The sequence below is a fragment of the Stegastes partitus genome, unplaced genomic scaffold (genome assembly GCF_000690725.1).
Source record: "Stegastes partitus isolate 25-593 unplaced genomic scaffold, Stegastes_partitus-1.0.2 Scaffold7, whole genome shotgun sequence".
NCBI lineage: Eukaryota > Metazoa > Chordata > Actinopteri > Pomacentridae > Stegastes > Stegastes partitus.
In genome coordinates, this window is record NW_007577738.1 from 1,808,653 (window position 1) to 1,824,475 (window position 15,823).

Consider the following 15,823-nt stretch of genomic DNA (forward strand, 5'->3'; position numbering starts at 1 on the left):
GAATATCTTTGGACTCAGTATCTTTAGGGCTTTAGACAAAACAAGACATTTCTCATCTTGGACTTTGGGAAACACTGGTCCATTTTTCCGTTCTCTGACATTTCATAATTGATCGATTAAGTAGTAAAATATTCACCAGATTAATCGACAATGGACACAATCGTAAGTTGCAGCTCTATTGGAGACCTAATGGGGACAAAATGCATTTATCTAACTCTGACTGACAAAGCTTCCAAGTAACTTCACATACACTTCTGGATATCTTCTTGCACAAAATAAGGACAACCACAGTATGGAAAACCTGTTAAGTGTTCATACCTAACTGATGAAGAAAGATCAGGATTTTGGAAATCTAATTTAATACTTTTTAAGGCCTCTACAACAAAATATGAACACCCCTATCCACAGCAGAGCAGACATTGATGTGGATTTTTCCAATATTGATATGCATCTCCACATAACAATCACATTTAAAAATGCAATCATAAAAATGATCAAAACACTAACTCATGTATTACAAGAAACGGACCAGTTTTAGGAGCTTTTAAGTACAGTTTGCTTGAAATACTTAATAAGAACAAATCAAAAGATAAAACAACAATGTTAAATCCACAGGGGTGGATATGATTTCTCAAAGGCCTAGGCATCATCTCAAAATGTTTAAAAATAATTTTAAACATCTACTTTCACAGTCTAGTGATTCATAGAGACTCTGTAAGACAGACTTGACAATCCTTTTATCAAAAGGTAATCAGAAAATGACGTTACATGTGACAGTTACATTGTTTGAGTATTTGACATGAAAAATGGCTTTTATTTTGAGGCTCACACGAGCTTCAGGAACAGACACATGTCACAGCAGGTGGATAAACATCTGCACAAAAAAAGCTAACTGCACTTTAATCATCAAAAATATTTAAATCGCCTTAGGTTTTTTAAAAAAATTGTATTTATCCAGACAGATTTAAGTCTCAATTATTTTTTACAGCTCTGCTACAGACCAAAATGCTTTACTTCAACCTCAAAAAGATGGTTTTTGAGGTTGAAACCCAAAACCGCAAAAAGCATGACCTACTTTATGTTTACTTGGTAACAGCTATTTATACCATAGCAAAGGGGACTCTGAGTGCTATAATTTAAAGAAAAGACATTATTTTGTTATTACAATTTAATGCTGATTTCATTTATTGTTAAAACATCAACTTTCTTAGGATTTTACTGCAATAAGAAGCCACATCAGTAGTTTAAAATGCTGCTATGCAAAAATTTGCGTGTTGTGTTGTGTTGTGTTGTGTTATTTCGTAAAAATTCAGCAATCGTTCATTGCTAACAAATTCAATAAGTGGTTAAGGAAATGTATTGACATTTGCAGTCTACAACAAACACATAATGGCCAAATAACATACCACATAGCACCTTTACATAGAAATAAAAGCTACACAACTGTGTTCACTTGCAAATTTACTCTTAAGATAGGAGGCAACATGAAATCCTGACTAAAAGAGTCATCATGCTGCTCTGCCAACACAAACTGACAATAATGAAAAATGTCGTCAGCAAAAACAAACAACCAACGAAGCACCTGCGACAGTAAAAAATACAGAGTAAACAGCTCATAGAGGACAGATTTATCAGACAGTAGTTATAAATGATGATAGCTGATTAACCCCCCCTCTCTATGAAATACCCCCCTGCTGTTATCAAACACCAAATAGCCCCAAACCACCCACCCTTCTTCCTGCGCTGAGGCCAGCCTCCATATGTCGGGGTCACAGTGTGTGTGGTGATGGTCTGTCTGTTGTTGTTCCACACTGATTCCTTCTCTGCTCATTGAGTTCAACTAATATTGCACATATTTTAAAAAAAAATTTCTGCTGACTTGCACTCTTCTGATGAGGAATCGAAAGACATCTTAATGTCTTCACATGATAATCACACCTGCAGGTTGATTTTGCTGTAGCTGCAGAAGTGTTTGAGTTGATGCTGAATGCAAATGTGTTGGTCAGTAAAGCTTTGTCTGTAATTTTGCTCACAACTCAGTCATCGCTGTTATTTTCCCCTAAATCTTATCACCGTATTGTGTCCATATGTTTCTGTTCATGAAAATGTTTTGCAGGCTTAAAAGTTATTTATCCAGGTTAAAACATTTTGCCTCCATTGGCATCAGTCAGAGCAAATCTGCATGTTGTTTTCTACTCTCTTCTAGTGATACATATGCAGTGCAATTCACTTCTAATACTTATAATGTAAAGATGATGTGATATCAAATGGCAACAGACAATTCAGAGATGTGTTCTTATTCACCAAATTAAGTTTTTCTTTTTTTTTTATGATTTACAGAATTTTAAAGCTGCATGAAGAGAAATTAGCTATAATAGAAAGTTTCTAGTCAAATCGATTAAAAAACAAACTCCAGTAACGCAAATCACAAATTTGACTCAGGGGCCTTTAACATTTGTAGATACTCTGTCCTTCAACCAGATTTAGATTTAGAAAAACTGCCCCTTGAATGAGGAAAAGACATGTACAAGAACCAGAAGAGGAATCCTCTTCCTAGGACAGACAGTTTATAAACTAGACCTGAAAAACAAACTCTAACAAAGTTTATAATGGTGGCTTTCAAAAGTAAGTTTAGTGAAGTAAAACTGAGAAGAGACTGACTGTGACTTGTTTTTCACACTGATACAATGTGGTTATCTTTGAAATATGTATATTATATATGAATATCCAAAAGTGATGCATATATATTCAAGTGTGGTAACATGACATTCAATCAACTGTTAACATATTTTTGGAGGACACTGTTGGAAACTAGATACAGGAAGTATCACTGCATAAACAAATCAACAAGGTCTCGAGTTACATTTGGTTAGACAGACAAAAGGTAAAATAAAAAAAACATAGCAAATATTGGACTTAATTACGAGTGGAATAATCTGACACTCATGCAGCAGAGCAACATTTCCATCTCATGCAGTTCCCTTTGTGTCCACTCAACAAACAGAGTTCCACAATCACTCTCCTTTTAGCTCTGATTTGCTCTCCACCAACAAACCCTGTATGATGAAAACAGCTGAAAGATGCCATTTAACCACCAAAACCATGAGATTGAAAGAGGCTTAAAAAAGAGCTGCTGACTCTCAGATAATTCTGTCTGCAGCTATCACTGCATCATGGCTTTTTTCTTTCTCTGGAGGTTTTGGCGACACAAACACACATCACGTGTCATTCCCATGAAGGAGGAGGAAATCACAGAATGAGATCAAATGAGGGAGAGAGAGACGGTTTTTCCATCCACCTCAATAAAGATGACTCTGATCTGAACTGACAGAACCTACAGAGCTGCTGCACACACACACACACACACACACACATGGTTGGTTCCAGATGGAGATGAGTTTCCCATCATGGATTCACAACCCACTGTGCTGACCCACAAACACAAACACACAAATAAATAAATACATATGCATGCTACATAGGTATTATTACCATATCAACAGCCATGTACCAACTTCTCTTTATTCCCTGGAGGTTTCATCTTCTCCTTAGTATAAAATCAGCATCTAACCCTACTATTAAACTGTTCAATGTATAAGCTTTCCTGATACACACTGAAACACACACACACACACACACACACCATCTCAGCAGCAGTCCAGTGTCATGGCGGCCAGGCCATTTGGTCACTGTGGGCAGTTATGGATCATAGTTTACACACACAGAGTCGTATTTCCACCATTACACTGGCGAACATTTAATTCCTCCAGACTTACTCATCCACTACTCTACCATAGGCAAGTGTCCTCCATATAATTTAATGATTTACTTCATGCAGATTTGCCTTTTGTCAAACTGCTCTATCACGCTGACAAAGCAAATTGATTGTAAATTTCACACTTCTTGCTAATCCGAAAACTTCCAGAGATACTTAAATGACTGCAGGAATTTTCAGGTTTCCACACAATGACGAGGGAATTCTACATAAACATGAGCAGGTTTTCAGAGTATGCCGTGAAACTGCAGAGGTGACAATGTTTAAAAAAACAAGCTAATTCAAACTAATTCACTGTTAACAGTGAATTAGTTTGAATATAACATAACATGTTGTAACAATAACATGTTATTGATGGACACAATTTACAAAAACATATTGCACAAAGTGGAACAGCTGGAAGATTTTGGAAAACAGAGAGTGACCAAAATGGAACTCTTCTTTTGGCAGTGGTATTCCATAGATTTAGTTTCAAGATATCTCAGAGGTTTTCCACAATTCTTATTTTTCAGGGTTAAACAATATTCTCAGTGTTACATAGCATGACTCAAGCTCATGTTGAACCTTATTTTCTTTGTTTTTCTTTTTTAGGTAGCAGAGAAATGAGAACAACCAAATGACACAGAGTAACTGTCAAGCCAGTCGGGATTCCAACCATCCAAACAATCCAAACAACAACAATGCTAGATATATGTGCTGCTTTCTTTAGAGTGAGTTAGCATTAGCAATTACAAGTCTGCAACGTAACTTAACTAACACCACCTCACAATTTATTATTATTAAAAGTCTACAAAACAGTTAAATAAAGTATTTTCTGTTATTGTATATGTCATGCTTGTTATGGTGTTTTTAGACATCTTTGCTTTCCAGTGCTTTCCAAATGTGCAGTCATTTTTTTCATTATTCATCATTTTTTTTTCATTATTTTATTTCCCCCACCCTGGGGGAGCGCTCCCATGGGGTGGAAGTGGTGGGAATGTGCAGGCAGTACTTGGCTGCTGATGCTAGTTTAGGATAGTGGTCCCTGTTCTGTTACCACCATCGGTGGTGGCGGCAGCGGTGGCGCAACCATTCGTGTTTACTTCCGTAAACACTGAGCACGGTCGCTGCGTGTGACGTCATGTCCTCTTCTGTGCAATTTTAGGTTGTATGAAGTTCACACAGCAGATCACATACAAGTCGCATTTAATTGGAAATGTGAATGAACTCGCAAAAAAATCGGATTTCACTAAAAAATTCAAATTGAGAATTAATTATGTGAAGGCGAGGGATCAGTTGACGAAGAGCGAGCGAGTGAATTCCACAAAGTCGAAGGCTGACGGCAGTCTGAACGTAGCCAATCTGTGGAATTGTTAAGTCAGATAACACACCGTTATCCTTATTTGTGACATAAAATGTCATGTCAGAGTCGGAATCCAAGGCTGTCTGTATGTTAAGGCTATTTTTTATGGGTTCTGTTCGTTTTTCCTAAAAACCTGCCGGATAGCAAGGTTTTCGGATTGTTAAGGGTCAGATTATCCAGTCACGACTGTATTTCGTCACATTGTTTGGCCTTACTCGTGTGCAGAAAGTGAAACAACTTTAATTTGAGCAGCTTTTTAGCTATAATACACCTATCTATAAAATAATCCATACTAGTGAGTTTCAGGCTACAAGAAGAACATTAGTTTCATGTCTTAATCTGAGAAAGGTCTCCTCATCACTCCACACAGATCTATTGTTGTCTTTTGCTGCCATTTTCCTTCTCTTCTGCGGATGTTTAAGTCATATCTTTCACTGATACGCTGTTTAATTTTCAATTTTTTTATAAACTTTTCTACCTCAGGCAAAAAAAAAAAGTCTGTACATTTTCAAAATAGAACTGTTCTGATAGTGTACTCATATATTGAAGCATTTTATAGCCACTAGTTTCAATTATTTCAGCTTCATTTCTCTTAATCTACGGGACAGACCTTGTATATTCCCCAACACACACTATTCCTAACATAACTCATCTCTCTTAAAACTTTACTGGAATCCATCTGCTTGTTCCAGAATTTTATCCATCCATTATCAGGGCTCCAGACTAACTTTTTCACTGGTACCACCGGTGTGACCAACTTTCTCATTTAATCACACTTCAGGGAAAACATATGACTTGCTAAATATCTTCTTATCAACAGACACTATAATGTACCGATGTTCCCTAAACGCCCCACATTGCAGGCTGCGTTAGATGCTGCTTGGTGGCTATGCTGTGCCGTTTTTCTCGACATGAAATACCACAGTCCACCAAAGCCATAAAAGTACTGCATTCACCACTGTGGTTAACACAGTAGCTGCCTGTACTGGTTACAGCGACACTAATACAGCTTAGTGATCGTCATGCACCTGCACCAATGCCACCACTTGAAATTTCATCTCTCAAAAAAAGGTCACAAATGTCTGGAGCCTTGATTATTTATACACCACTTGGTCCTCACTGGGGTCACAAAGGTGTGTGCCTATCAGGACACCTGGACAGGTCACCAGTCCATTGCAGAGCTACACTTAGAGACAGACAACCAAGCACACTCACATTCACACCTACGGACAATTTAGAATCAATGTGTTTTTGGAATGTGGGAGGAAGCCGGAAAACCCAGAGAGAACTCATGCTGCACAGGGAGAACATGCAAACTCCACGCAGAAAGATCCCAGGCATCCTAACTGAGACGCAAACCAAGGATCTTCGAGCTGTGAGGCGATGGTGTTAACCACCAACCCACATTGCAGTCCTCCACCATTTCAGGTTACACTTGTACACTGATTGCAGTTTGGTATTATCTGAAACTCTTCATACTACTGCAAGTTTCTGCATCGCTACAAAACACAATTTTTCTCTCTGACTGTCTGACAAACAGACAGAGACAGGATGAATTCATGTGTAGAAATAAACAACAACAGCTGATCCATTTATATAGAAATATCTAATCAACACACACACAGCATGCTGACAGGCTGGCTGTGTGTACGTGTGTGTGCGTTTGTATGTGTGTGTGTTAATCTCTTCACACTGAGAGACTCTAATAACCCCCCACGGGCCGAACCAACTGCTCTCTACTACTGCCAACACACACACAAACATGCGCGCGCACACACACACACACACAGAGGGCTGGCTTAATGACATTAGCTTGGATGAAATACAGCAAAACAGATTGGCTTCACACACACACATTGAATTTACACCTTCATCTTGCTTCACTAACCAGTTCTGTCTGAATGGATTTCAACCAAAAATCTAACACACAACAGGACATTACCAAAATATTACCACAACATCACCACAATGAAACCAAAACATTACTACAACACGAACAAATCTGAGATTGTTAACCTCCAAAGGATTCATCAGACTGCCGATTCCAGACTGGAAGAGGCTCATTTTTAGCACCAATATGCACTTTTACTCAGACTTAATAAGAATTTAAATTTGCAAGTTTGCTTTTAGCAGGCTGGCGATGTAGCTGAGGTACAGTATGAGAGATGTTGTTGTCCTCTACTGCTCCTTCAGTCAGACCAGTGCAGAAAATAATGTTAGCAGGATGGTAAAATGGCAGAGTTCATCTTCAATTACTGTGAGTCTTCAGGTGCATTTTGGATTTAATAACTTGACAATTAGCTTTGCAAAATGAAGGTGAAGTATTTTGACCAATCAGAAATAGTGGGCAAACCCAACTGTTAAGAGTGCAAACCACAGAGACAAAAAGGTCCCCGGCATTGCTTCATTCATTCCCCTGTTCTCTTTCCCAACATTTCCAGTCACAAACCAGTACAAATATCCAATAAAGGCAGCATGCCCGAAGAAAATCTTTAAACTCCTGCACTCGTACGAGGAGCCAGACAATAAATCCAAACACTGCAAAGTGGCCAAGCTCTGATCTGGTGAAGAAAATCACTCTCTCCGTGGTCTCTAGCTGCAAAAGTTAATTAACTGATGTGAAAAACCCAGAAGGTCATTTGCTGATATTAGAATCCCCAAAGTGCATTCATCCAGAGAAAAAAAACTGAAGACCTTATCTCACATTATGACTGACTAACCCATAATTATGAGTGAGCTTAACGTGGAATCAGTCGTTGTTATACTTGAAGGGACAAAGCGATCGCACTACCTGGTTTAATAAAATATATAGAGTGCCATGGATGAGTCCTGTGATATATTTGTGTTCATTTTTGGAAAATGGAGTATGCCAAATCAATTCTATTCAGTTGTATTTATATAGCGTCATCCCAGGGCACTTTACATAGTAGAGTCATATATAAAGAAAAACCCAAGAAATTCAACGATTCCCTTTGACCAAGTGCTTTAGCAACAGGCAATCAGCTATTCATAGTTTCTTATTGCTATGTGTGATTGAATATATAGCCAACTAACACTAGATTACTATGATCCTGAAGAAATCTTACAAACCTGATAGTTTTTTGGCAAGTTGTGAGGTGTTCCATGTCACGCCGTCTTAGTTTTCTGTGTACTATCAATAACAGTATTGCAATTATGCCTGTGAGCTGTTAATACCTCATTCGCTGTAGTTTGTTTTCCAAAGTGTAAACACATATAGGATGACAAACTCTGCTTGTGTTGCAGGACACACTGCAGCTGTGTCATTTTTCTGATGTCGAGGTGTAATTCTAAAATATTAAGTCATAATTAGGAGATATAGTCTCCAAACTTTTTGCCTTTTTGTGAATGTAACACACTTCGGTGCCATCTGAATAAAAACATATATGGCTCACTAATCACTGTAAAAGAATCCAAATAATTTTTTTAAATGCAGATTGTTGGTTACAGTCCACATTCAACCACTTGAACTCATTTTATCTCCAAACACTTACTCAGGCAATCGCACAAATGCAAGATTATGTTTTATCTGAACATTTTTTAAACTGCATCTTTCAGTTTTACAAGACAGAAAGTTTCAGTTCAGTTTGGCAAAAGGACATCATCTGATTAACTTACCTACCACCATTTAGGAGCTGCACACAGCATTTACCTAAGCTTTTCTGTGGGAGGAATCTGAATTATCTCAATAATTGGCTCTGTGTGTGTGTGTGTGTGTGTGTGCGTGTGTGTGTGTGTGTGTGTGTGTGTGTAGGTGTGTGTGTGTGTGTCTGTCCAGATGTCTCAGTTTCAGGTGGTCTCAACAAGACAGAACTTCTCCATTACAACGCCAGCTGCCTCAAAACCACCAGGTCCACTGATCGCCATGACAGCCTCGTCACCACGGTAACTAACCTGTGGGGGTCTCCGGGATGATGGGGGTCCAGGTCAGCCTGGTTCGCGTGAGCAAGACGTCGTGACTCTTCTTGCCCAGTTTGAAGATCCCACGCAGCACAACACACTCACTGCCGCACAAAAACAGAGCAATCAGAGGTCATGAACATATATTTATCAATAATCAGTCAGTAGGCCATAGTGATGATTAAGGCAGCAAGTAAATATTACTTATTACAGATTAAACTACCAATTATGTACTCAATAAAGCATTTACTTGCTGTATATGCTAACTGTTAGAAACTTTACCATAGTGCTAAAGGATGTAATAAAATGACAATTTATTTAACCAACAGTTCAAAATCCAAAGATATTTGGCAAACAATCAAATGTGTCACAGAAAACCTTTAAATTCTTGCATTTGAGACAAACAAGTATTTGGTGTTTTGCTTTAAAAAATGACTAAAACAGGTAAATAACGATCAAAACGGTTAATAAATTATTTTCTGTCATACGATGAATCGACCAATCGTTGCAGCTCTACTGATTATGTCTGAGAATTAATCAAAATGTTATTGAAATCAGAACACGGACAAGTGCGATGTGCCACAAAATGCCATTCTATATAAAGCATTTTGTTGCTGCACAGATGCCCCGACCTCTAAATCATATTCTCCAAGCGTAGGGGAAGATGCTTCTTTTGTACACACCATAGCAAAAGAGAAAAAAATCACATCATTTTTAGAAATGTGGAAAAGAAATGTAAAAATGACAATTCCCACTATAATCATGACTCACAGTCACAAAATCTGTCAAAATAATTGCAGTATGACTTCTTTTGTGCCCATCTTTCAGCCCAACTACTGTTGTTACTGCACATCTCTGAAAGTGTTCCTGTTTTCTGTTCTCTGAGGTCAAACTGTCGGACTTCTCTCATACTTACAGACAGAACATTTAATTTGGGGCCCCAAATTCAGCTCAATTTAAAAAAACACATCCATCCATATATATTGTTCTGTCTCATACTGTTAAAAGTTTATCTCAATAATCTTGGAGCACCTCGAAAGCTACATTATGCAAAAGTACAGCAATGCTAGAAGCTAGACACCAACATGCATCATGCCATGCTAACATGTTGATTAGATTTTATTGATCCCAGGGGGGATTTTTTTTTTTGGACTGTACTGTACATCACCTTTACACACATCATCACACAAAAATGACAAAAGTACAGGAGGTATAACATAACAGCGACTGGCAGAACAACATGAAAGTATGACATGCAGTTGCCATAACCGGTCACCATGTGTAGGCCTGTTGTGGCCCAGGGATCAGGCTGGAAGGTGCAATGTTTGGTCAAGTATGTTAAGATTTGTTTATTAGCACATTAGCATAGGAATGTCATTATATTTTGCCAAAGAACTGGACAAACTGGAGTTTTGGCTGTATGATGGTGCTAAAGGAAACATCAGAGAGTTACCAAAGTAAGTTCTTGCTGAGGGGTGCATGAGATGGAACAACACATTTTTGTCCAACATAACATGAAATCAAAGTGCATCCAACACCCTGTTCAGTATCTAACCAAAGCTAAATTCACCTCACTGCTCACAGAACACTCTGCAAGGTAACAGTCAAGCTGGTGATGATTGAACTAACTTCAGCATGGTTTTTGAAAGGCAGTGCAGCAGTGAGTTTTTTTTCTACTAACTACAACTGCACTACCAGCTTTCTCAAAAGGGTCTCTTTTTTCCTGCCAATGTAACATGTTTCTCTGAATAGTTACTGCAACATAAACACAATGTAATCAATCAATCAATCATTATCCCCGCTGCGTTGAATCAGATAGACTTTGATGCAACTCAACAGTTTTCTCAGCACTTAAACAAGTGGCTTCACATGTGAAGGACTGTCTCTGCTGTTTTTTTTTTCTGAAACTTAATATAATGTTGAAAAAAATACGAAAATGGAGGCCCTTCTTATTTAATTAGCGGTGTTGTTGACTCTCCTGCTTGGAAGTTGAAGAGTAGGGCATTGAAAACTAAAAGTTTAGATTTGCTTTATTAAAAATACAGGCCACAAAGTAGGAGCTCAACACCATACATTTGTAAAAAAAATTGTAATACACTGCATGTCCACCTTTATTTTAGATGTTCGATTCAATCCACCTTTGTGTGGAGGATATTAGTGGTGCACACAATTCTGGAGCGATGTTCTGCCATTCTTCAGAGACATTTTTTTTTCAGCTGCTCTTTGCTGTGCTTTGAAATACCCCAAAAGTGTTCTATTGGATTCAAGTCAAACAACTTACACGGCCAGGTCATTGTTTTTTCTTGGTTTTCATTGTCTTTTTTTCTTTTGTAGAAGAATTTTGGCAGTGTGTTTTGATCGTTATCATGCCGAAAGCCTCTGCAAACTAGGACTCATCTTGTCAGCCAGTGTTCTGGTATATCCACAGGCATTCGTGGTGCCATCTGTATATATCTTCTCCCCAACACCTTTTGCACTCACACACCCCTATAACATCACACTCGCCCCGCTGTGCTTCACTGTCAGGACTATGCATTCACTGCAGTAGCCCACAGGTTCACACCAAACCTGCTGGACCCCATCTGAGCTGAACAAAATTATCTTGGTCTCTTCTGAGAAAAGAATGCACTCTGATATTTGTCTGGCTTCTTTCCATGTACTTTAAAAATGATACATTTTGCAGTTATGCACTGAACATGAGCAGGGATGTTTTTGTTGGACACCATCCAAAGAGGTTGATATTAAACGGTTTTTCACATTTAGCGCTCACAGATACTCCAATTTCCATTATTAACCCCTTTGTTAAGTCTAAAGCACATGTCAATCTGTTTTCAGAGCAAGACAGTACAAGAGGAACACTGTCCAGGGGGGTTTCTAGAAAAAAATTGTATGAGGGCGCACACCGTGTCGGGGAAGCGAAACTACCGAGGGGGGTTTGGTGCGGAATGGGGGGGACCCTTCTCCAGGAGCTGCGCCTGGATGACGGACGCTTCCAGCGCTGTTTCCGGCTGATCCGGACCCACTTTGACTACCTGTTGGAGAGGATCGGTATCGCGTTTCGCGACACGCGCGTTTAGCGCGGCTAGAATCATTCATTCGTGGGAATAATTCGCTCAATTCGCGTCAATCGCGCCGCGCTAATCGCGCGAGTCGCCTCGGGACGTTTACTCGCGTCTAATCGCGTTTTCACATTGACTTTACATGTAAATCATTTGCGCGAATGATTTTTGCGCGCCTCTGGTGAACACAGGGTTCAATAGGCATTTTGGCAAGAGGGCGCAAGCCGGGAGTATGAGGGCGCAGGGCCCTGTAACATTGTTTAGACAAACCTCTGCTGTCCATGGTTTCATTTCAGGAGCACAATCAGTGCAGCTCTGATTAGTGGTACTAGTCTTGTTCTATGGTTCCTGATTACTGCTGCAACTGTGTTTCATATGATGTTTACTTGGTCATCAATCTTTCTGGACCCTTCTACATCTTTGTGAACTCTCATGATCAGACTTTTCAGTTAATCTGACATTACGTTTCCATGTGGAGCCATGATGTAGACATGTAGATAGTTACAGCCCATAGATCCAAACCTGAGAAAGTTCTTTTGTTGTCCACAGCTCATTTTATAACTGTGTTCATACAGTTAGGCTGACAGGAAATCACACTCAATTTACATACTCAATTTTTGTTTCAGCAATCGGAGGTTTTCAAACTTGTGTGTCTGTGATCACAGCCGTATTCACGTTAGTTACAGTCAATTTCTACTCAGGCACCTGTGTTTTCAATATAGTATTTGTCTTCGATTGATCATAAGACAAAAACTTCCTCTGACAACTTAGAAATAATAATAAAATTGAGACGTGATGCTGTTTTGAAATTGTACTGATACTGCACAGAGCTGTACACACTTCTGTAACTGTTTACACTCTGTTAAGAATTCAGTTTTACTTTGTGAAGTTCTGACTGCAGGCTTTGACTTTCAAAGAGCTTTTTGAAGTGACAGATGTAGACTGTGTAATTCAGCTGTTTCTCTCGTCCGGACTGTCCGTTTGTTTATGTACTACTCTCATATCTGTGTGGTTCTGTGTAGAACCTGGAGCAGCAGAACCTGAGCAGAACCACTCACCTCTGCTCCTCCACCTCCACCTCCACCTGCTCCTCATGTTCCTGCTTCTCCTTCTTCTTCTTCTTCCCGCTCCGCTGCTCTTTCTTCTTCTTCTTCTTCTTCGTGTTGTCTCTCTGCTCCTCCTGCAGCTCCTCCTCAGGCTCCGACATGTTTACTCACTCGAACAAACAAACTAACTAAGTAACGAATAAACAAACAAACAATCTCGCCGATTATGAGTTTCTTCCTCTCTGATAAACATGCAGTAAGCTGATCACGGTGTATTTCCGGGGTCCCGTCGCTATGGAGACAGGTGGCGGCTTTACTCGCGGCTCGAGCACGAGGCAGATTCACCGGCGTTTCATCAACAAGCGTGCGCGTTCCGGCACCCAACCCAGCGGGAGCGCGCAGACTGTGAGTGAACTTCGGTGGGTTTATTGCGTCACTAGATCAGTTCAAATTCTGATTAATGTTATTGATAATAATGATAACTTTATTGATATAGGACCTTCCAAAAACAAGCTTGCAACGTGTTTTACAAGAAAAACAAATACTGCAAGTTAAATAAGGTTCAAAACGTAAAATATCACGTTAAAATAAGCTGTGATTGATTAAGCCAGGTTTTTAGGAAGTAACACACTACAGCTGCTCAAGTAAAGCACTTCAGTTAATTTTACTTTAAGAATGCACGTTTTATGATTATTTTTTAGATCATTTGAGACTACAATTTGGTTGTGTTATAGGGAAACTTACCCTGTTTTCATTGCAAAAATAAAGAAAACACTTTCAAAAACTATATTCTGTTTGTCCCAGGATACAAACATAGTATTTTGCTGATTTGCCTAACATAAGTCAACTTTGAAACTGGAAACATTCATGTTTAAATCTGTGATTGGGTTCATGTTCATTCTTAGTACAATGTAATATGCTTTCCTACACTGTAAAAAAAAGAATTAAATTAAAAATCTAGAAAAATTTGGCAGCAAGGGTGCCAGAAAGATATATTAAAATAAACAATGGAATACTGTAAAATTCTGAACTTTAAAAACATAAAGAAATTTTACAGTTAACATGCAAATGAATACCTTTGTATGTGATTTTGCTTGTTATTAATATTAATTTATCAAAACAGGGGAAAATAACATTAAATTGTTCAAAACACTTAAGAATTTTTTTTACAGTATAGTACAGTAGAACCAGTGGAGGTGTTAGTGGATAAAATGGACACTTTGGAGTTCATTGTGTCTCTTCTGTCGAGTCCACTGACCAAACACGAGCTCCTCCTTCATGCTTTACAGTGTGTTTGAAGTCAGTTTAACCTCCTAATTAGGTGAGTTTCACCACTCAGTTACCTGCAAACAGAGCATGAAGCATCACCACTGTCGCTATGGCTACCTGCAGCTTAATTTACCTTGATAGTTGAAGGTGTCCTCCTATATTACTTCACTGACTCCTGGCAGCCAATCAGAGATGAGGGAGGCTGTGGTGTAAATACCATATTATGAGCTACAGCTCAAACACACACGCAGCGTGAGTGTCGCTGACAGATGGCTGAGTTTAAGCTGCATTAATCAGTGTTATGATCAGCCAACAGACTGAAACACAAAACTGCTATCACAAAGAATACCGCTAATACAAGTATTACCACTGCGAATACTGCAGCTGCTGTAAGTAGAGTGTGATGGGATGTTAGAATTTGCAGTTTTACTCAGTTTTGCAAGCTTTTTTCTGACTAGGATTTTCTCCAGAGCTGCACATTTGTCTTACTTGTTTCTGATATTCATTTAGAAGTAGCTTTTCTGGACATCCTGATAAATATATACTACAAAAACATCCATGTTTCAGCTCCAGCTCAGGACCTGTGCAGCAAGTTGTCCCCATTCGCTTGTTATCTTTTTACTATTACTACTACTGTCTATTAAATCCAAAAATACCCCCAAAAAATTAACTAAAAAAAAGTAGCTCTGTTACCATTTTGGCTAAATGCTTAATATTTTTTGCTCTTGACATGTTGTGAGTGTTTTTGCCTCAACACAATATTCTGGAAATAGTTTCTGCACCGTTTGAACAAGGATGAATCTCTGTGCTGCAGCCCGACTTTCTCTCATTATTATTCCACTTTAACAGGGAGGCTAAATGGTGGTATATGGCCACCATATTGTCCCTGTTGACTTACACACACATACGCTCGCACTAACACACACGCATGCACACACACACACAGCAGGACAGCAGTGTGTGTGTGTGTGTGCGGAGGGGGGGCTCTCATGCATAAACGAGATCATTTTCATAAATTAAAATCTTGCCTGCAGAACGAACATCTGTGCCCTTCACACACACACACACGCACGCATGCACACATACACACATACACACATACACACAGTAATCCTGGTTTTGTCCTTCAGTCAGTGTGATAATGTTGTTAACAGCGTTCTCTCTGTAAGGAGATATACGTTTTCTCAGTATCATACTTGGAGCCTAAACATCGTTGTGACTTTCTTGAGGGATCAGGATTTGGTTTTGTGTGAAACTTTCATGGTTGTCTGCACATGTGTGAGCTGCTCATTGCATTTAAAAAATAAATAAATTCATTCATTCATTCATTTTCTTGATTAATTGCTTAATTATCTGGTCTGCAAAATGTCAAAACAGTTTTTAAAAAATGCCTTTGTCTTAAGGCGTCTTGTCT

The 15,823-nt window shown here is 38.9% G+C and overlaps 1 protein-coding gene across 1 annotated transcript in view; it reads right to left on the minus strand.

The window, feature by feature from the left end:
• cerkl (CERK like autophagy regulator) overlaps nucleotides 1-13,301 on the minus strand; it is a 47,065-nt gene extending 33,764 nt beyond the window's left edge. Inside the window, exons 1-2 of the mRNA XM_008282589.1 lie at nucleotides 13,153-13,301; nucleotides 9,030-9,139 (exon numbers count right to left, since the gene is read on the minus strand). Coding sequence (XP_008280811.1) covers nucleotides 9,030-9,139; nucleotides 13,153-13,301 — 259 coding nt within the window. The remainder of the gene's footprint in view (nucleotides 1-9,029; nucleotides 9,140-13,152) is intronic.
• Between the last annotated feature and the right edge of the window lie 2,522 nt (nucleotides 13,302-15,823).